Raw genomic sequence first — 23,292 nt, forward strand, 5'->3', positions numbered from 1 at the left:
TTTGTTGGTAAATCGAAATTATCGATAACATGAATTTGTATTATTTCTGAATAGCAATCCATGTTTTTGAGTACATTCCTGTTCTAAAAAACTCGCATGTCAATGTTTTTATTTTTTACAACTGTCTGATAGTGTATTTTTTTTTTGTATTTTTTTTTTGCCAAGTCCCAGCATAAATATGCAAATCCGTCGTTTCACTGAACAAATTGTGAAATTGCAAATACGCGCTTAGGTGCTACTTTTTACAACGCTATATGTATTTTCATTTAAAGTCTACTGTGCATTTTCATGCTGTCATGGCGTTGCAAGGTAAATTTGTACATTCACATTTACATATATATTTACACTTGGGCGTGGGACCATACATATGTACATAAGTATGTTGAAATATGTATAACCTCTGCTCATAAATTTAAACGTCATTTGACAAATATGGTGTCACCCAAAGTGTCTTCGATATAAAACAGAACGGAATCGAAATGATTTATATTCATTTGAATCGCAACAACAGTCAGCCGGTGGCATTGGCTGTGCGCTCTCGTCTTCATCCTCCTCCGTTCTAAGCCACAAACCATTATAATGTTTTAATGTAATAACAAACTTTGGACACGAAACACAAACTCAAGGGAATTTTTTTTGATTTTTTTTTTTTTGGCAAAGCCAAGCAGAAAGTAGCAGTTGTCTGGCAGTAGTTGTAGTTGTAGTATTGTTGTTGTTATTGTTATTGTTGTTTTCCGCCGTGAAATGGCAGTTGTTCATGCCAAAAAAAAAGAAAGAAAAATTATACATATAAAAATTACCTTGCTTTTGCAACTTGGGTGGGTTTTATTAGAATTTGCAATTAAATTCGAGTTTAATAAATAAAAAATAAAATAAAATATTACTTATTAATATAATTTCATTAAAGGTTGCTCAAAACAATATTAAAATGTAGTAATCTTAGTCAAAAGTTTACAATCCAGTGAAGAAGTCATTTCCGACCCCATAAATCATATATATTCTTAATCAGCATCACAAGACGAGTCAATCTAGCTATATCCGGTAAAAAAAAAAATTTCAAAATTTTTTAAGGGGTTTAATCGTTAATATTATCAAAATTTGGAAAAAAAAATTTAATTTTTTTAGATGTTAAATAAAGTTAGCAGATTTGTTAACCTTATAAAAACTAACATAAAACCGCTTTCCGAAATGAAATTAATGTTTTTTTGACTTAGTTATTGTTTTTTAAAACTTTGATTTGTCCAATTATTTTTTTTAACAATTTTTCCAAATTTTTTTAAAAATTTCAAAAAATTAAATGTTGTTTAAATGTTAAATTAGCGGTTATTAGTTGTTTAGAAATCATTTAATAAAAAAAAAAATACTCCATTGAATAAAAACCAAATTTACCGCTTAAAATGTATTTTAAATCATTTAAAAATTATAACAAAAAATCTGTAGACTGCACTTGTAGTGGATATTAACTGGCTAACACTCTCCTTGAATGCAAATTTGTGCCAATGTGAACATGAATTTTATATTTGGACTACAGATATAACTATTTAGCATTACATCAGCGCAGTCAGTCAGAGTGGAGAAACTTTGAACAGACCCACCTCTTTGTTGCAGGCAATATTTTTATTATATACATATGTATATGTGTCTGTGTATATATGTATATATGTTTGTTGCTGAAATCGGCCAAGTTAATCTTGTGCGAGGCATCGGAACGATCGACAACACACGCTCATAAAAAACCGAAAAACCAGCCTTATATTTTTTATTTATTTTGTTTTTTCAAGCCGCTGCGTCATGAATTTTTGCAAATAAAAAATAAGTCATTCAATTCATAAAACGACTGACTGGAATCGTAATATTTAAATAGCCAAGAGAGTATGGGAATTGAGTTTATTGAGGTGTCCAATCAGCAGCTTTATTCATCAATTTTAAAATTTATTTTTGTTTTATAGAAGATTTTCATTAAGGGAAATATAACATGTAAAATGAACATGTCTTAAACAATGCAACATTTAGTTTTTGTTTTTTGATAATTTAATGAATAAGCAGCTGCTGTTTTACGTGCTTTTATTGCGAAAAATGTTTATTTTTGATAAGGTTTACTTAGCTGGTTAGCTGAATGAGTAACTTGGTTTTTTTTTATAGAGATTATACAGCTTGCAGGTGGAATTACTATAACCCAAAATGGAGTGGAAATGTTTTACCTTCTTTGGCATTCTATCTGAGATTTGGTAATGTATTTCTTTGAGGTTTGTTTTGATTTTTCTTACGGTGCACGTGTGTTCTTTTGCCTGGCATATTCCATGTTTTGCGGCTGAGCTCTTCCCTCTGGTTGCCGACGACGCCTTTAGCTGATAACACAAAATCAATAAGTAATAAGATAACAGTAACCCCAACTTGCCAAGTGAGCGGTTTGCCCGACTCGCTGGGTGTTTGTGTGTGTGTGTGTGTGTGTGTGTGCCTGGGTGATGTTTGTCATCTGATAAGCAGGTCCCCCTGCTTCTCGGCATCTTTGCTGTGCTCCCCCCACACACCCATTACCCAATCGAAAGTGCAAGAGTCGTTCGTTCTCGGTTCCATTGCTCCACGACAAGGGCCAAAACGGCAATCGCAATGAAAATGTTTCCAGAGTATCGTTCCGATGGTGATGACAGAAGCACAACCACCACTCCTCCTCCTTCTTTTCCGCCCAGCAAACAACCGTATCCGCATTGTATGTACCTTGTGACGCCTATCATCGTCATCGTCACCTTCGTGGCAAATAATTGGGACAAGTGTCTCTGTGTATGTGTGTGTGTGTGTGTGTGTGCACAGTGGATCAAAATGCCTACCACTATATTTGATGTTCCATTTTTGGCCATTATTGGTTATTTCTACACAGCCTAAAATACACTCTAAATGCCCTAGCAGACTAATGTTGTAACTAAGCCCTCAACTAATGGTGGAATTTGTTAGCCTAAAATGTTATAGTTGTACTTTTGTTCTTGGTTAAATAATATAAATAGATTTGCAGTGGGTTTGCTAAAGAGTTTATATTAGTATATAATAAAAAATATAACATTTACCAGATAAATTGTTAGAAAATGGTTTAAAATCTTATAAACTATATCTTTTTCATGAAATTCTTAACAGATGGACTTTTATTTAAGTTAAACTAAAGAGATTCTTGAAAGCCTTAAGTTAGAATTTGTTTGTTTTTGACTATATAATATATATATGTGTTTATTTATATATATAATGTGTAATCCCCAAGTGCAGAAGGTCAACTGTGATTTTAAAAGTGTCCCTAGATTACGTTCGCCAGTCAAAAAACCTCACTCCTTTAATTGTTCAAGACCCACTCGATTTGCACACGGTCGCCAGGATACACAAACACACACACACACACACACACACACTACATTTTGGCCGCAGGATATGCGGGGAAATGGTGCCATGGTAGACTCACAGGAGCTCGAGGGAGACTCACAGCGGTGCGTGTGTCTTATCTGTTGTCCTTTTAATTTCAATTCACATGTGGGTTTGCCGCTTTGTGCACATTACTCATTTATGCCCCCCTGTTTCACGTTAATCTGCCACGGTTCCTGCCGTGCTTCGGCCTTAGTTTTTGTGTTTTTCCCCTCTACTTTTGTGTGTGTGTGTGTGCCGGCACTGCTGATCGCTAATCTTATGTTAATTTATCATAGCCACAGCTAGCAGCTGTTTCGGAGCGTGTGCTCTCCGCGTCTCCGGCTGTCAGCTGTTGGTTTTCTCGGTACGCACACCGCACACACGCTGACCACCAAGGTGTTGGCCAGGCCAACACTGCGGGCAAAATAACGGGGGGGTTAAGGGGGTGTGCCAAGTAGGATAGACCACCAACTAAACGACTAATTTATAATAGTGCTTATCCTTTTGTACAGTGAGTTAATTTAATTTTATAAAAGCAAAATATACGCTTTATTAACATAAAAGGTAAAACGTTTTTGAGGGGGTCAAGATATGGTGAAACAAAATATTTAAAAGTAATTTAAATATAAATTTAGCTAGGTACTAAAATTATGCATGAGTTTTGTATTTATTTAAATTTAAATTTTATTTATTTACAATTAAAATCTTTAAGAGATTTATATAAACATATTTTTCTTGGGATTTTGGAAACTGATTTTTAGTTTATGGATCTTGAAAAACCTTCTTTACTCTTCAAAAATTTCATAAAAAATTTGTAAATCAAATGAATTATAAATATTCATAAATATATACAATTTCTAGTCACTAAAGAAATTACTGGCTCATGTTACCCTATAACCAAAGAGTACAAGGATTGCATTGTGTGAATGTGCAGTTTATTCAGTGGCAAAAAAAAGGCTATTTAAAAAGTTGCAGTTTGTGTTGGCATAATGATAATTTTATTTGATTTTCGGAGAAGAAAAAAACTTATAATTAAATAAATACAGCAGAAAATGGGGGGCTTTTTTTTTGCCATGTGTGTTTCGCTGTATTTGTTATTTGTTTTAAAAATAATTAATAAGCTCTTTAGCAATATTTGTCTCTTTTAAATATAAAAATGATTAAACTATTAATATTAACTTGTATATTTCTTTTAGTAAAGAAGAAAACTGGTTTTGTCAAGTAAAAATTTATGAAAAAAAAAACCCAATTCAAGTTAAGAAACTTGTCAGCTATTATTTATGCTATAATTCACACAAGCTCTCGACGATATTTCAATTTACAAGGCTATATGTATGTTGTATATAAAGACAAGTCGAATAATTTAATTGTTGAGATTTCCAGTCACTCGGCGAATTCTTTTGCACGTCATTAATCTTAAGTGCCGGAGGAGGAGGAGAAGCTTTGTGCTTCTTCATTAATTATCCGCTGCCCCTGCCCCCACCTCCCCTCCCCCCAAACATATCGGATAAACAATTTGGCTTTTTTGGTAGTCCGTCCATAGTCCGTCTGCTGTAATTAAAACGGAACCCTGAGGACATGCAGATTTGCCCATTTGGCACCCATTCCCCAGGATCCAACCAACAAACACTATCGCCTCTTCATCGGCATTGACATCCTTACCAAGCCAAACAACCGAAGAGCACACTTGCAAACACACACACACACACCATACACACACACACTATACACACACACACACATAAGAACTAAAGCCCTCTCTCATTTGCATGCCGATGAAATGCGAAAGCTTTTGATTTTTCTGTGTGCGGCAGCAAGGGCGCACGCCAGGTGTAGTAGTGTTCCATCATCAAGGACTACCTTCCAGTCTGCAGCCAGAAATTATCTGAAAAAGTTGTTCACTTTATATATATACATATATAAAAAATAAATAAATACGTTATGCTCTACATTTAAGTAGTTAACTTCAGGCACACACTTGCCAGGATATACACCCTTGATCTCAAGTGTTTTTTTTTCTGTTTGAGCAAAGTAATAATAATCGCAAGAACTGTAAAAGTTCAAATAATATCAATTGAAAAACCTCTTCATGGCAGGGCTTCTTTTATAAATATTTTTTATATGTAGTTTAAAAATGTATAATTTATGAAATAATTATTGGGAGTTTTATAGAAAACACTAGGTGTTTTAAAACCCTTAAAAAGGTGTCTAAAATTATCCAGCAGACAAAAACGTTCGTTTATGATATTGAAAACGATAGTTTTGCGTATCATAAACGATAATAAAGTTAATCACCTGTCGTGGGTTTTGTGGCAGAAAATGCTATAATTTTTGGAATATGAATAAGAATTTGATTTCAGACCTTTTACGACATCATTATCGGTTAGAAACCTGAGAACTCGCGCTATTCGTCCGTTTGCACGTCCGTTTTTGCGCATTTTGAGAACTAAATGCGAAAAGTCTGTTTATTTGTCTGTATTTAATATATTTCGCGGGCATTTTTCGGATCTATCCGCATCAAGTCCGCTCTTTGTCTGCTGGGTAAGTCTATAAAATTGAATTTTGAATTTGCATTGGAATTTTTATACTAAATTCGATATCTACAAAATTTAAACTCATTTGTACACCTTTTTTTTTTAGTGTTTTTAAAACCGAAGTTTGCTTTTTCATTACTAACTTATTTTATTTTATTATAAAAATTCACAAAAAAAGAAATCCTGCAGAGCAAACCCTCATCGGCTTGTTGAATTTTCTCCATTTCTAAAGGATACGCATCCATAATATTTACAAAAAAAAGAAGAAAATATTGTATGCTCCGTCAAATGCGCGCAAGTAAGTGCGTAAAATCAATTAAAACTTTTAATTCAAAAGAAAGGTTTAAGTGAAATTAAATTCCACCCCTCCATTGAGAGCTCATCTTTCGAACAGAGTTCAGGGGTTTCCATAAATACAGTTGGGGGCTGCATCTAAATTTGGGCTTCCTCGAAAGTATTTTTACTCGGGCCATCGGAAGTGAGTACGAAAATAAATCAGAATTCCAAGTCGAATGACTAGGGACAAAGGGAAGGGTGGGGATTCCCTGGAGGGGAAGATGAGATTAACTTAGTTAATTAACTTGGAATGTAAATAATATGGTTATGCTAAGGAATTTGGCTCAAAACATATTTAAAACCGGCAGTTTGTGGTCATAAATATTTGATGCTCTAAGCCAAAGCAAATATTAAACGCTGGCGAGGACACGGCCACAATTAGGAAATTGCTTGCAGACACCGAAAATGTCAGCGTTGAAAGATTGTAATGAATGAATGAATGAATGAATGAATGAATGAGAGCACAGCCGCATCGAATCCTCATCCGCACGCACCAAAATTCACATTCACATGTCCACATCCACCACGCACATGCTGATTGCCTGACTACTGATTCCCACAGGATACGTGAAGAGAGCACAGATACTTGTATTACACTACAGCCTACACACACACACACACACACACACACTCGCTGCTGTGTGTATATTTGCTGGGAAAACAAGGGAAATCGCTTTATTGCCAGATACACTGACTACCAACAACTGACACATTCAAAATGTGTGTCTATTGGCTTTCCGTTTTTTTTGTATTTTATTTTATTTATTTTGATTCTTGTATAATATTCATGTAACTTTAAAGAGCTATATTCAAATAATATATATATATATATTTATATTTTTTTTAAATATTTATAAACCCAAAATGTAGACAAAATATCAGTTAAACAGCCGTCAGTCGTAATCAGGCACTTAGACGGACCACTCAACACTCTGGCGCCAGTGGCTGCAAAAAAATTTCAAAAAGAATTTCCTTGTGTTCTAATTAAGGCTTGACTTCTGCTACATTACGGCCAAAAGTGCACAAAACCACCCACCCACCCACAAGTAGTAGTGGTGGTGCTTTCATGAATGCGCGCTCTCTGAAATTATGTTACGCCTCTGGAGTACGAAAGCGCACCTACACACAAGTGCTACGTGTGCTTGTGGGCAACGGTTTTAGCCAGGAAACAATTAGACCGAGTGCCTTAAAAAAAAAAGAAAAATACCACTAAATATTAGAGGTTATTCAAAATAAATGTAGGATTATTTTAAGCATTATTTAAAGGACTTAGACTTCTTTTTTTTAAAAGGTAATTAAAGAAAGGGTTATAGAGATGGTTCTTAAAATTCAAAAAATTAATATACTAGTTTTTTTAGTTTGATTTAAAAATCTCTTTAACCCTTAAATATAATTTCCTTGACATTCCCAATCAGTGGTATACATATTGAATCATCCAATAAGGACCCTGCAAATTGTATTATAAGGCACATTAGAAATTGAGTTAGGCAGCAGTCAGGCAAGCAGGCGGCCCATTGCACTTTAACGAATTGCCATTTCTGATTATTGAATGCAGCAGCAGCAAGCAGCATTAGGGAAATGAGTCCTATATCTGTGTGTGTGGTTTTCAGTTAAATATCTATATAAATATTGATCTTTAGCAACACCTTTATAAGTAATAGAGCTAAATATGATTTCTTTGTACCCTAATGAGCTCAATAAAATGATGTATAGAAAACCCACACAGTCATTCCGGCTTGTTTACATGCAATCCTGGAAAAGCACGTATGTAGTTATCAGGACTGACCAAACACAAACATGAAAGGGGAAAACACACACACCAATGTGAAGCAGTGAAACCTCACGCATGCACTTGAAAAATTGAACAGAAAATATAGCGCTTGCAAACACACACACACAACCTCCAGCCCCAAATCCCAACACACATGACCGCCACCATGGTTCCTAGGTCATAAAAATGTTTGTTCTGTCTGATGGACACGGGGACTCCAACTCGTAGTAGTCGCACACTCTCCAGTGCTCGTACTCGTTCTCGACACATGCACGAACATGGAACAACTTTTAGTTGCTGGCATAGTTGTTGCCGCCGCCAGCTATGTGTTTTTGCTTGTACATGTTGGCAGGCAGGCAGGCAGGCAGTCAGGCAGTCAGGCAGTCAGGCCACCAGGCAGAAGACCAAAGACCTCTCCGGGGTTGTTCCGGCAGTGACCTTTAGCCACGAGCTACCTGAGCCTACGACGCCGTCCAGCGGGTAGTGAGCTGTGAGTAGAGCTGTGTCGCAGATAAAGAGCCAAGCGAGGGGTAAACGGAGCACCGAGGAAGCCACAAACTCCACGCCACGATTCGACCGAGAGAAGCGGCCAAGCATGGCCTCTAGCCGGGTTACTTGATACGTGTGGCGATGCAGTAAAAAAAAAAAACACAAAATGCTCAAGAAAGACACAAAATAGCCAAAGATTAGGAGATAATTGGAAAGTAGAGCAGGGGGGATTGGAACTGGCTTAAATTATGAAACTATCGATATTTTAGATATGTGATTTTTATCGGATAAATCGATGGGTTTAGCGGAGATCAATTGAAACAAGAAAAGGGATGAAGAAAACGGAGGAAGAGCGTTTCGATAACTTAGGTTTACATATTAAAATATATTTTTAATATCATATTAAAAACGATAAATCCAACGATAAATATTAATATTTTGTTAATTCAACAAGAATACTTACATATATCTCAAGAACTATATACTTAAAACTAAAACTTTAATTAAAATGTCAAACACATAAGGTTAAGCATTAACCCTTTACTGTCGGTTTATTTTTAAAAAATCTCGATTAATTAAAAAATCAACAAAAATCAATTCACTCTAAAAAATATATTTTTTGTCTGTATATTTTTAAATATTTTTTTTTTTTAATTATTATTTTTGTAACTTTTTTGTGTCTATTTTTTTTTGTATAGTTTTTTGTTGTATATATTTTTGTTGTATATATTTTTTGTATTTTTTAAATCTTTTTTTGTAATATTTTTGTGTTATTTTTTTTTTATTTTTTTATTTTTATTTATTTATTTTTATTTATTTATTTTTATTTATTTATTTTTTTTGTTAATTTTGTTGATATTTAATTTATTTTTTATATTTTTTTATTTATTTCTTATATTTTTTTTATTTTTTTTTTTATTTATTTTTTTAATTTATTTTTTTTATTTATTTTTTTATATTTTTTATTTTTTTTATTTTTTTTATTTTTTTTTTTTATTTTTTTGTATTTTTTATTTTTTTTTTTATTTTTTATTTTTTATTTTTTTTAAATATTTTTTAAAATTATTTTTATATATGTTTTTATTTATTTATTATTATTTTTCTTCTAAAAATTCCAATTAAATAAAAAATCGATAAAATCACAATTTGCTAATATAATTTTGATGAGTAGAAAAAATGCAACTAATTGAATTTAATGTGAAGCTCTGTGAATAATTTGGAGTGCATTCTCTGTGAAAGAAAACAAGTGAAGACTGGGTTCCGGTTTTTCCAAAGAAAATTGTCACAAAAATGCCATGAAAGGCGGCATTGTCAAAGGAGTTTTAGGAAATTAAATAAAGGGATGGTTTTTTCTTTAAACTACGCCTTATATGGGGGTCGTTGACTGCCCGGTTTTTGTTATATATATATATATTTCTTACAAGAGAAACCCTCAAATATGTCTCCTCAGTGGTAGAACTATTACTCTACCGCACTTGTTTCAAGTGTAGAGCACATATGTATGTACCTATTTCACTCTGCGGCACACATACACGTTTTGTATATGCTCTTGATTTTTATCTTACTCAGCGGGCGAGGCATAGAATGATGTGGAATAATGCTGGGCAAAGATGAGGGGGAAAGGCGGCGGCGAACGCCATGTGGCAGATCTTAACTGAACTGAAGCGAACTGAACGGAGCAGAGCGCAGCATAGCATAGTAGCATAGTGGCATAGTAGAGAGGCAGCTGACCCATGAATATGCATTCCCCTTGCCACAGCACAACATCCAGTTCCATTATATTTATGCGAAACATCTGTGGGAACTGCGACTGTCACTGCCTCTCTCTCTCTTTCTACACTATACCGAGTTTGTTTTCATTTTCGGTTTCATTTTCATACAGACCGGCAAATTTGTTTGCCAGCCAACCAACCAAGCAATGCACAGTGGTTATTTATTTATAGGGATTACTATTCAATTTTTTAGAATTAAATTGGTTTTATTTTTAAGTGAAAATAAAGAGTTCAAAATGATTTACTTGGTTGGGAATTTTATAAGCAACAATGAATATTTATAATATAAATTAAAGTAAAAACAATCTGTATTTTTAATTCCCCAAATATTTTAAAATAAATCACAAGATCTTGCTATAATATTCAATTGTCAAGTATTACAAAAGATAATAACTAAATAAATATTAAAGAAATTTCAAAGATTATTTATAAATATTTTTATATTTAAATTGGTTTAACTTTATTATAAAGACCACTGTTGTTGTTGGGGGGATGATATAACCAAGCAAGCAATCAACTACTTAGGGCCGAGTTGTCTGCACGACACACTTTTCGCAACTTGGCGATGCATTCACAGAAATTAGGCAAGTTGCAGCTGAAAATGTACACTAACAACGGCTAATGGAGACCGAGACGGAGACGGACACGGACACGGACACGGACACGGATGACGGGGGCAAACGAAGCTGAATGGGATGGGAATAAGAGCCGCAAAGTTATTGACAGAGTTGGCAACATAAATTCGAGTTAAAAGTGTTTAGCGCGTGGATTATTAAGCCACTCGTCGAAGTTGAGTGCGCGCAAACTTTTCCACTGCCGCCACTTTTCCAGTCAGGTGTATGAGTTCTGGAACGAGTTCCCTAGTGTCAGGTGAGCGGAGGGAAAATGGGATTTAAATTTGATATATAAACATGCTACAGTGCACACGCTTTAGGGGGAAGCTTGTTGTTAAGAAAAGTGAATTTTCTTATTTTTGAAAATAAAAATAAATTGTATATTGAAATACTATAAATATATATTGTTTCGTAAAATTAGAAAATTAAAAAAAATATATATTAAAATTCGTATTAATATTAAAAAAATAGTATCATATTAATTAAAAATTAATTAAATTATTAAATTAAAAAAATTAATTTAAAAAATTAAATTCCAGAGTTACAAATAGAACTGCATGTAATATCAGAAACACCAACACAATCTATGCTCTCTAGGGCCGGCAACCGTTACTTAATTCCAGGGAGGTTAGAACCAGTTGGGAATTATATATGCACAAGTGTGAGATTTTTAGATTACACCATGGTTTTTATGCAACAAATGCAATTTTCTACTTGAATTAAAAAAGAAAACTAAACTGAACTTGAACGAGTTTTCTTAAATATGAAGTTATATTTTTAAAAGTGTAGAAAAGTTCACCAAATCGAGTCTTTACCTAAGCCCAACCTGGTTATAAACTCCAGTCAAGAAATTTCTTATGAGGATTAAGTAGTCGTAACTTGCAATGATGTTACACAACCTGACATTAGCTAACCAAAAAATATATGTTTATGAAAACTTTACCTCGAGAATTCCCTAGACCTAATGACAAGCAAACAATATTGATGCTAAATCGCATTTAAAATTTCCTCAATTTAAATTTGTATTAACGTTTAGTGTTCTCTTCTTTTTTTTTTTTATGGATTTGGCATTAAGCCGTGCTTAGAAAACCTTTACTTCCTACGACCAACCGACGACCCTAATTAATTCATCCATCTATATTTTCAGGTAATAAACCGTCCGGATCTCTGGATCTGTGCCAGGACATGCATACATATATAGCTTAGATATATATACATATAGCGACAGGGTCTCATCAAGCACATGATGCCGCTACCGCTCTGCCATATAAGACTTGTAAACATTTTAAATTTGAATTACGTGCTCTGCCTACTAAGCCAGAGGCAAAGGCAAAGGCAAAGGCAGTGGCAGTGGCAGCATCAGCATTGAACTGGCGGAAAACAAGGCAAGTGGCTAGGAAAATATTTTTCAAATGAGCAGCTAAACTTTCACTCTGCCACCGAAAGCAACAAGCGCTCTTCTCTCTCTTTTCCTATGTCTTTAATTCGGAAGGATTTTGTTTGGATGCCAAGATGCTGGGATGATGGCCTGGGATCAGGTCGTGAGATTTCCAACAGGAGCCAGAAGGCACCTCCAGTCCCACACACACACCTCTTATCCAGCGGATGGGAAAGTGTTGGTTGGTTTTTTGATGGCATTGCCTCTGGCTGCTGAACTCTGTTGTACCTCCTTCCCAAAAATTTCAGCAGCCAAGAAAAATTAGAAAATATATTAAAGTGTTTCACACACACGCACATAGTACAAGCAAATCCGTGGCTGAAAGATACAAATCAAGCAAGGTAGAAGCGTTGGCGGGGGACAGATGGCAAGGCTTAACTCTGACATTAGTCCCGCACAACCCACACACAACACCCAGCAGCAGCACACACACACATCAAATATAATTGACTTGGAAATGTAAGACAAATGTGCGAAAAAAAAAGGGAGAAACTCAGGGGCTGCAAGGCGACGCGATGCAGCGTCTCCTGATGAAGCTGTCCCGGGGGAAGGATCTTATCGAAACGTAAGGCTAAGAATGGGTTTTCTTAAGGGAATATTTTGATTAAGGAGAGGAAAACGTAAATATGTAAGAAAAGCTAACTAAATAGTCAACATTTAGATTTTTATTTTATAAAAGCTTAAATCTGGGTCTTTAAAGGAAATATTTCAATTTACTAAAAGAGAAAGTATATTTTAATTATGAAAAATTTTAATATTTTTTAATTCCTCAAAATAAAACCAATGAACCAAGATTTATTCCACTAAATACCGTAAATACTAAATGAAAATTTACAAAATGAATTAAATTTAGTTAAAAGGGAAACTCAATCTAATTTAAAATCCATAGACATTTCTCTTGTATTTATTTGTCTTAAAATTCCATTCCAATTGAAAGTCTATACAAGAAACTTAAAATAACATTTACACTGGAATTCAAAACTGCTGTGTTCAGTCGAGAGGAAAATGAATTCTTCTTTTTTTTTTTGCGTTGTGTGTCTTCCATGTAATGAATTTACAATTTTTATTTCCATGACAATGACAAAATTAAATTGAAGTTTTGTTGGAAATAACTTTTGGAAAGGTAATTTTTCTTGAATAAATCAACAGCGCAGTTTATTGATTTTATTGGAAATCATGTATTGCTGGTATTATTTTTTTTATTTTTATTTTTATTTTTTTTTTTTGCCACCCCTTAACAAATTACAGGGCTTTTTGTTGGCATTTTAATGTTGATTTAGCTTGGTCTCGGGTAGAAGTTGTGCAGCATCAGCAACAGCATCGTCACCACCAAGAGCACCCAAGAGCATCCAAAGAGCAGGCACCACGTGCGCCAATATTGCCTTGGGGCGGGAGCGTCGAAAAGGCAGAGGGGATGAACAACCCAACAGCACTTGACCCATGGCGATCCAAGGGGGGAGACTTTTAGATGCCAAAGAGAATACAATAAGAAAGTATTCTGCAAAAATTAAGACAGACTATTGTATACCCAGTGATTTGTACTCTAAGAAAACTTAATCGTAATACTTAAAAATAATTTATTTTATTTAAAAGTTTTCTTTTAAATTATAGGAATGGGGATATTTTTTTTAGAGAAACGTATTTTATATATATATATATATATTTTTTTTTTTTGCAAATTCACATTAAAATTCTCAAGCAGGAATTCAGGAACAATCTATTAATGAGGTTTCATTCTTTTTTCTTTATAATTTCAAATAAATATTTCTCCTAAATTATAGTAAAAATTCCAGGCTTTAAGAAAATGTATTTTTATACAGTTTCAAGTACAAAAATTAAAGTTTTTAACTTTCCTCTCCTTTTTTATGCATTTCTTAAAGTTAGAACTGTAAGAAAACATCATCATAATCATATAAATCATATCATTACTCATGGCCGAGTAACTTTTCTCTACCATTAAAATGTACATACTTTTAGTCAGTTTCATTTTTTCTTGCCATTTTCTTCTGTTGTTCGAATAGAATGTCATATATACTTGTGTTCTGACATTCCCGAGTGTACAGAATATAACAAAACAGGAACAGGGAGGGTGGAAGGAGATGGGGTCAGGGGAACAAATGGAAAATGCGTCGCCAAGATGCATGTTTGGCAGTGAGTGAGGGTGAGTGTTGAGGGTGGTTGCACTTATTATATATATATAATATAAAATATATATATATATATATTAGGGGGTGGATATTACACCAGTTGCCACGTTTGGGTGTGCGTGTTCATAATGCAAATCCCCGCCAGGCGATTGGATTTAAATGAAATTTTATATAAGAGCACCCTCCACCCCCCTACCATATCAACCCACCGATTCCTGCAAACCAAATTGACGTATGAATGAACGCCCGTTCCTGGACGAGGGTGGAATGGGTGTGCAAATGAATGTCTGGGCTAGCTAGCCTAGCAGGGTCTCCTCCGACCCAATATGTTGGCCATTACTATATATACCGTTGAGAGCGGCGGAACTCCATTGCCCCCGAGGAGGAGTAATCGTTGCAGGAGGAATCGTGCCGGGGCTAATGTGAAATTTGTATGCAGTCCAAACAACGAGAGTCATTTCTTTTGTTTTGCTCCACTCGGCTCGACTTCGCTCTGCTTTCAGCTTTCTGTTTTTCAGTTTTTCAGTTTTCCCTTTTTTTTTCAGTTTTGTAATTTACTGGCCCTGCCCCGTTTTTCTTTTTTTTTTTTTGGGCTTTTTCTCTAGCCTTTTGTGGGCCTACTTCGGATTCCATTCCAGCCTAGGCAATTGGCGTTGGGAAAATAACAATCAAGTGTAATAGCTGCCGAAGACCCGGGGACCCCAGGAAATTATAAATGCCTCCGTCCTCCGTCTTGGCCCCCCTCTAGGGGGTCCCCCTTCTGACCATCATCATTGGCCATGTTCCTGCTCCGGAACAATACAGCACACACACACAGCACACCCCCGCCTTCTCCCCTTACGGCATTAATACTTTCAGTGTGTAAATTTCGTTGGCACTTTATTGACTTTATTTGCGGGGCGTGAAAAAAATAAAAATAATAAACTGCCCATTCGATCCCGGCAAACATATGTTGCTGCGGGCTAGGATGTGTGTTTTATACATATATATATATATTTCTGTTTGGGCCTAGCATAAAAATGGCTTAACATTAGCTGAAATTTAAAATATATTTAAAGCCATTTGCAGGATTAAGAACGTTTACTTGTTAAATATTTAAAAGAATTTTATGTTTAGGAAGAGAGTTTTGAGAGAATATTAGGGAGAAATTTAAAAGAAGTGAGATTTTTTGTTTTAAATATATCAAAAATATATTTTATTTTTAAAATTTATGATTAATTTATTTAAAATTGTAGGTAGTGTTAGTTCTTTAGAAACAAACATTTTATGGAAATTTTTATATAATAAAGTAAAGTATAATAATGTAGTAGTATATTTTTTATAAAATATTTTTTATAAAATATTTCTTATAAAATATTTTTTATATAATATATTTTTTTATAAAATATTTTTTATATAATATATTTTTTTTATAAAATATTTGTTATAAAAATTTTGTTTTTATAAAATATTAAAAAAAAAATATATGTTATAAAATTTTGTATATAAAATATTTGCTATATAATTTTTTAAAAAATATATTTTTATAAAATATTAAAAATATATATATTTCTTATAAAATATAAAATATTAACAAAAATATTTTTTTTTTTTTAATTTTGTTAATAACACATTTTTTATAAAATATTTTTTGTAAAATACTTTGAATACTACTACTTTATTTTACTTTTCTTTATTATATAAAAATTTCCATTACATGTTTGTAGTATTCATAATATTTTATAAACAATATTTCGAATATCCCATCAAATATTCAAAAAATTCTTAGTTTCCCCTAAACAACCTTCATTCTCGATTATTTTCTGTGCCAAGTAATAACCTTAGAAAGCAAATATACCTTTATAAATATACATATATGTATTCCCCACCTTATCTAGAAAAAAAACCCTGCCCCTTTTTATGGTTTGACCCCCATACTGGTACTCTTATTTGGTGGCTGCATTAAAAAATCGTTCATATATGTCTTTAATTTTGTATCTTCATTTTTTCTTGCTGTTGCTTTTGCTTCTCTCTGGCGGCCCAAATGGTCTGGTGGCGAAACAGAAAAATGTGAATTTTATGCGCACAAAATTACAAAAGGCAGATGCGACGACGACGAGGGTATATGGTCCTCCCACTGTCCTCCAGTGCTCCACTCCCCTCTTATAATGCTAGGCATCTACTGGGGATGCTGGAGCTGCTTTTGCTTCTGCTGCGTTGGCGACGTGTTTGCGCCTATGTGGCTGCCAGTTTTGCCATCAAACCAGGGACCAAAACCAGACAACGATAGGCGGAAAGCAGGGAGCGATTGTTGTCATATGGGACGAGGATGCAGAAGATGAGCGGAGGAGTTGAGGCGAGCAGAGAGCCGAGCCGAGAAAATAAATCGCATTATTATGGCTTGCGTTTAATTTTTAGCAAAAAGAAACGCACATATGAAAAACCTAACAGACAGACACCCGACGGACAGATGATTTTTCTGCGTTGATTGCATTCAAGAGGCAGGAGCAGCAGCAGTACACACCAGTACCATGAATACCCACCTAAAGAGCTACGGTACCAGGGATCCCAGGCTGTCTCTCCCCCAGGTTCCAGCAGCTCCTCCTTCTGCTCCTCCTCCTGCTTGCTTGCCGCTTTGAATGCCGCTCCCTTATTATGGCCTAGACTCCATCTCCCTTGGATTCTTTTTTCTCTGCCAATTTAGAGAAATTAATGTTGAAAAAAAAAAAAAAAAAAAATGGTAGAAATTTAATTATTTTTAGGTTTTTGTGTAGGTTGTGTGTAAACAAAAGCAAACAAAACATATATGAAACATCTTCTCTTGGACAATATAAGCCACAGACAGACACAATTTGTAAACTAATAACGATACAGACATTTTTCGTAATAATACTTTGCTATGCTCGCATATTTACTAATAATATTTTAAAGCGAGAATTTGTTTTAAGGCAATGAACATATTTTGCCACCTCTAAAGGAAATATTCTTTTATGTTTGCCTTTAAATATAGATTTTCCTTAAATGGTTGTGGTTTTTAAGTACACTTTTTGGTATATATTTTATTGTAAAAGTACTAAAAGTGCTAAGCTTCAAGTGTTCTATATGCACACGTGTCAGTGGGAGTGTGAGTTTGTCCGTGGGTGCTTTGCACTTGCACTTTTCACAACTGCCTGGTCCTGGTCCTGGCCCTCTGGACTTGCGGACTCTTTCTCGTCTCTGTGATGATGGCAACTGACAGGCATTGATGGAGGACCAAGAAAAGGGGTTTTGGTTGGAAAAAGCGTAATAAAAAACAGATGAAACTGGGAGAAAGAGTAGTGCTGCTAGCACAATGTCTGCATACCCTTGGTTTATGCATTTAAATTAACTAAACTTTATGACAGACTTAAAAAAAAAAAAGAAATGCAGTGCATCCTTATGGAGTCTCTTAATAATATCCATAATAATAATTATAATAACAATAATTCCCTGAGGGGCAAGTGTATATAAATAGAAAAGCCAGATGGTTGGTGGAGGAGTAGGAGGAGGAGGAGGCAGAGTGGCTGGAATGACGATGTGCGGTTGATGCGAACTGACTGCCGCTGGGTGGCTTGATGAAGATCATTCGGGAAGTCTAGACACTATTCTTGTTTTCTTTTCTGCTTCTCTCTCTTTTTTTTTTTTTTTTTTTTTTTTTTTTTTTTTTTTTTTTTTTGCTTCTGTTTGCTGCTCAGCAGCGTTGATTGACAGCTGCCTGGCGGAGCGGCATTTCCCCCCATTTCCTACCCCTCAAAGTTCATTAGAAAATGCGCTGCTTAGTTGATATATTTCCATACTACAATCGAGGTGGAAAATATAGGAGTTTTGAGTGGGAAAATACAAAAAAGATAAAAATTGTAATAATTAAGTCTAGCTGAAGATTGTGTGCCATTGCGGTCATAATTTTTACTAAATGTGTGAAAGTATTTCTTAAAAAATAACACAATTATTTTACCAAAATATATAGTATATATATTCTTGATGAGGATTACCTTCTGGACGTCTGTCCGTCCGATTACCCGTCCGTCTGCGTATCCGTTCCTCTGTCCGTTCCTCTGTCCGCTCCTCTGTCCGTTCCTCTGTCCGTTCCTCTGTCCGTTCCTCTGTCCGTTCCTCTGTCCATTCTTCTGTCCGTTCTTCTGTCCGTTCCTCTGTCCGTTGCTCTGTCCGTTCCTCTGTCCATTCTGCTGTCCGTTCTTCTGTCCGTTCCTCTGTCCGTTCCTCTGTCCGTTCCTCTGTCCGTTCCTCTGTCCCTTCCTCTGTCCGTTCCTCTGTCCGTTCCTCTGTCCGTTCCTCTGTCCGTTCCTCTGTCCGTTCCTCTGTCCGCTGCTCTGTCCGTTCCTCTGTCCATTCTTCTGTCCGTTCCTCTGTCCGTTCCTCTGTCCGTTCCTCTGTCCGTTGCTCTGTCCGTTCCTCTGTCCGCTGCTCTGTCCGCTGCTCTGTCCGTTCCTCTGTCTATTCTTCTGTCCGTTCTTCTGTCCGTTCCTCTGTCCATTCCTCTGTCCGTTCCTCTGTCCGTTGCTCTGTCCGTTGCTCTGTCCGTTGCTCTGTCCGTTCCTCTGTCCGTTCCTCTGTCCATTCTTCTGTCCGTTCGCTTACCCGTCCATTTGTCCGTCTGCCTGTCCGTTCTTCTGTCCGTTCGTGTAAATGTGTGTTATTATATAATTTCCTCATTTTTTCCCCATTACTCTTAGAACCTATTTTGATGATACTGCCATTTCCAGTCAATTTTTAAATATTTCTAGTAATATTTTTGATTGCCTTTTTGATAAGTTAATTATAAAACTTTTATTTCCTGTTTACCCGATATAAAAAAAAACTCTCCCTTAAAAGTTTGCTGTGGGAAATCACGAAGGCGTAAGTATTTTAACATTAACATTCCCATTCACTACTATTTCCTGCCAATTTTTCTTTTGGCACTGAATGGCTTAAGTTTGAAAATACACACACACCTCCTACCTCCCCCTCCACTGTTTTTTTTTTGTTCTTTTACCGGAAAAAAAATAATATTGTCACAGTTTGCAATAAACGCACGGGTTGCCACCAAAGTGAGTTGCTGCTCCAACGCTCCCACCGGTCGTCGGTCGTCCCTCTTTTATGGCCATAAAACGAAAAAAAAAAATAAGGAAAACTGAACGCACTGAACAGGAGCTTGGATAAATTTATACAGCACATTTCATGCGATCAACACATAAATATTATTATATTGTATTTATGCGAAAATACACGCATGTCTATATATAAACCTGCGGGCGTGTGCGGGTAAGGTTTTTCCTTTTTCCGTTTCTCGCTTTTTCGGGATGTATAAATACAACCACACACTGTATAGGATGTATAGGGTCCTCTGAAAATGGGTGAAAATGAAAAGGGGGAAAATGTGAAATGAAAATGAAAATGAAGCAAAAGCAAAAGCAATTCGTAATTCAGAATAATACTTTTGGCGGGGGCCTTTCAAAATCAAACAGAGTTTATTTTAGGTGCAAACTACCAACATTGACTAGGGCAAAACAGAACACAACATGGCACACACACACAACACACAGCAGCACACACACATTCTACATACACCTATGTAGATGAGGTTGAAAGGCGATTCCTGCTGGTTGGCGGAAAGGTGATGGTCCCCCATATGGTTATGCCATTTTTCGCAGCGCCTTCTGATGCTTGTCTTAAGTTGCCCTGGGCCATAATCAACGCTGACATGCTGGCAGCACCAACAGGCACCAACTAGGTGCTCCTCCTGGCCAAGGATGGTATATGGTAGATGGTTGATAGCCAGCCCATAGTGGGTGGGTTGGCATATTGAAGGGCTTGCGGTTTGGACCACAAAGCGTCAAATGCGTGCTGCATACATAAATTCGAGGAGAGTCGTCGTCGTCGTCATCGCCATCGTCGTGTGTCGAGTACGTTTTGTCCACATTTGCTGCACAAAATAAATCGTCGGCAGACAACACACACAGGGAGATGATGATGATGATGATGATGATGGTAACCTCAAACAAGGTACAAGGACCAAAAACGCGATCTGACAGTCATTCACACAAAGGAAAGACCGGAAAAAAAATGAAGGAACTAAAAGCGTATGGATAAGATGAGCTCAGAGATGGGGTGGTTGGTGAAGGAGGAGGAACTTGCACCACCACCAAACCCCCATTACCTCCTTCTACTCCTTAAACCAAGAACATACATAGTTGGGCGTTACTTGTGGCCAAATGGCTTGGGTTGGAACCAGAATGACAACGACAATGACAACGAAAGGGGAATAACTACAACTAAGACAGCGAGAGACCGAATATGGGAATACCATATATGCTTTCCCCATATATTCCTTAGATATCTGGGCCAAGAAAATATACTTAATCGAGAGGATTTTATGATGCATGTGTCAACGAAATAGTTTAATAACTATATTTGGAAAAAAAAAAAGCAAATACCCTGCCTTAAGTTATTCCAAACACGAGTCAAGGCGAGAATGTGATTCTATGAGTTGAGGTTTTTTTATATAGAAAATAATAAGGAATTTATAAAACATCTTGGATTAAACTTGGTAACTGCAGCCCACAGATCTAGACTTTTTTTGTTCTAAAATTTTGATTTAAATTTCTAGAAAATATTTAAAATTATCTCCAGCTGTAAGATCTAGACTTTTTTTGTTCTAAAATTTTGATTTAAATTTTTAGAAAATATTTAAAATTATCTCCAGCTGTAAGATCTAGACTTTTTTTGTTCTAAAATTTTGATTTAAATTTTTAGAAAATATTTAAAATTATCTCCAGCTGTAAGATCTAGACTTTTTTTTCTATAAGTTTGAATAGTTTCGATTAAAATTCAAACCTACTTTAAGGATAGTTCTTTCAAATTTTCCAAAAAAGAAAAATTATAAATACCTCCAGCTTGCAGATCTAGACTTTTTCCTTTGCACCTCTAGCACATTTATGTATTCCTAAGGACATGGAAATTGTCTTTCCTGAGATAGATTTCTGGCAAATTGCATCCTTAAAAGGCCAAGCTATTTGCTGTGTGAAAGTTCCTTGGCGAAATCGTGGCCAAAATGATAATACCCACTGCCACCGCAACGATGACTATGATAACAGCACCAGAAAGAGCCAGAGAGCAGGGAGCAGGGAGCAGGGAGGAAGGGAGTACCAGCAGCAGCAACTCGAAGGCGTTGGCAAAGGCGGAAAACCAAAATCAATTTGAATTGACAGACCACAAACAGGGGGAGGGTGTAGGGTGTAGGGTGTAGGGTCGTTTTTGGGTTGGGTTGCCTCTGGATCGGAGTGGGCGGGTCACCGATGCGACTAAACAGGGGTTACTACAGTATGGCTAAAAGTTTGATTTGGCACGACGACGACGACGACGACGACGACGACGACAAAGCTGCCTCCTCTTCCTCCATTGCTCTTATCCTTATACTCGTCCTTATCCTCGCTTTTTTTTATGATGCCTCCTCCTCCGCCAGCTCCTAAGATTGGGGGGAAGGGGGTGCTGGCTGGCAGTGGCACATTAATACAATGGACTGTCACATGAGCGTCATAAAAATGATGGAGAACCAATGAAGCACGGCGGCAACAGCAAAAAGGCTGATCGCTGAAATCGTCTCGTATGTGTGTGCGGTTAGCCGACTTTTTGCCCCATTAGAGATGAGTTCGTGACTTTTTGGGCCGAAACTTGTCCATTTATTAAAACTTTTCGAATAGGTATTAATAGGGTAAGAGATTACACTTGAAGTAATTTCGATTTTCTTATAATTTAATTGGGAAATTAGCGATAACTGGGCTTAAATTGAATTATTTTACGTTGGGAAAGGGGAAATAAATGAAGTACAATTTTATTCTAAATATTATTTGACAAAATTTAAGGTTTTTGTTTGGTAAAGAACTTAGTAAAAATTTTATTTTAATATTGATATTTTGTTAAATTAGAAAACAGGCTTAAATTTATTTATTTAAAGTTTAAGAAGTGGAAATATATGCAGTACAATTTTATGAATATTATTATTTCACAAAATCTAAGGATTTTATTTAATAAAAAACTGAAACAACTAATTATTTAATTATTTTTTAATTTTAATAAATTATTTTAATTGAAAAATTTAAATTAATTGGGTTTAAATTGATTTATTTTTATTTTAAATAATTATAAATAATATAAAACGACCAAAAACAATAGGAAGGGAGACTCTACATACGAAAAAAAATTAAAATTAAGCCAAGAAACAATTAAATATAATTTAAAACTTAAATATATACATAAGTAAACATATCTGTAATTATATTAATAAATTTTACAATTTTATTACATTTATTTCCATTTGTTTACACTTTAAAACCCATTTTTCTTACTCTTTTAGTTTCTATAGTATTTTTTTTTTGTAGTGTATGATTCATTTTAGTGTTGGCATCACAAAATTGCCATAGTCTTAGAGCCGTACGTGTGCTCTTAGTGGCGAAATCCGAGTGTCCAATAGCCTGATGGGTCCGAAAATGAAAAGGTTTCTCTGCGGGGGGAAGAGGCTAACACACACACTCTTTAAGAGCCCAAGAACTAGAGGAGCTTTCTCTCATTCTTCCTTTATTTTTTTTTTTTGTATTTTTTGAACCAATGTTTAAACTAGAAGAACAGCCAAGAGCCAGCAGCAGCAGTGACCATAATTTCAACTTACATGCACTCGTATTGGCCAAATGAAGCCTGAAATCGGATTAGCCTGTTTGTCGATGCGGCTTATGCGTACTTTGGCTATATGTATTTATGTATGTTGTTTGTGTGTGTGTGTGTGTGTATTTTCCCCAACAGCCATGCATCGA

General features: G+C 35.4%; 2 protein-coding genes across 6 annotated transcripts in view; one reads left to right on the forward strand and one right to left on the reverse strand.

The window, feature by feature from the left end:
- The window catches only part of kek5 (kekkon 5), a 164,590-nt gene that overhangs the window by 5,949 nt on the left and 135,349 nt on the right, over window positions 1-23,292 (forward strand). The gene's annotated exons all lie outside the window — the stretch shown is intronic.
- LOC121502142 (uncharacterized) lies at window positions 13,607-20,114 on the reverse strand. Its single transcript, XM_041775058.1, has 3 exons — window positions 20,052-20,114; window positions 18,478-19,068; window positions 13,607-13,723 (listed from the first exon to the last, which is right to left on the reverse strand). The coding sequence occupies exons 1-3, from the start codon at window positions 20,112-20,114 to the stop codon at window positions 13,607-13,609; spliced, it is 771 nt and encodes a 256-aa protein (XP_041630992.1).

This window comes from Drosophila kikkawai, chromosome X (genome assembly GCF_030179895.1).
Source record: "Drosophila kikkawai strain 14028-0561.14 chromosome X, DkikHiC1v2, whole genome shotgun sequence".
Taxonomy (NCBI): Eukaryota; Metazoa; Arthropoda; class Insecta; order Diptera; family Drosophilidae; genus Drosophila; species Drosophila kikkawai.

Bases quoted from the DNA above. Each gene is read 5' to 3' on its own strand.
- LOC121502142 (XM_041775058.1), bottom strand. From the start codon at position 20,114: ATGGGGGACCATCACCTTTCCGCCAACCAGCAGGAATCGCCTTTCAAC. The intron at 19,069-20,051 runs GTATGTAGAATG...GCGAACGGACAG, and splicing joins TCAACCTCATCTACATAGGT to AAGAATGGACAGAGGAACGG. The intron at 13,724-18,477 runs GTAATCCTCATC...TCCCGCCCCAAG, and splicing joins GACGGACAGACGTCCAGAAG to GCAATATTGGCGCACGTGGT.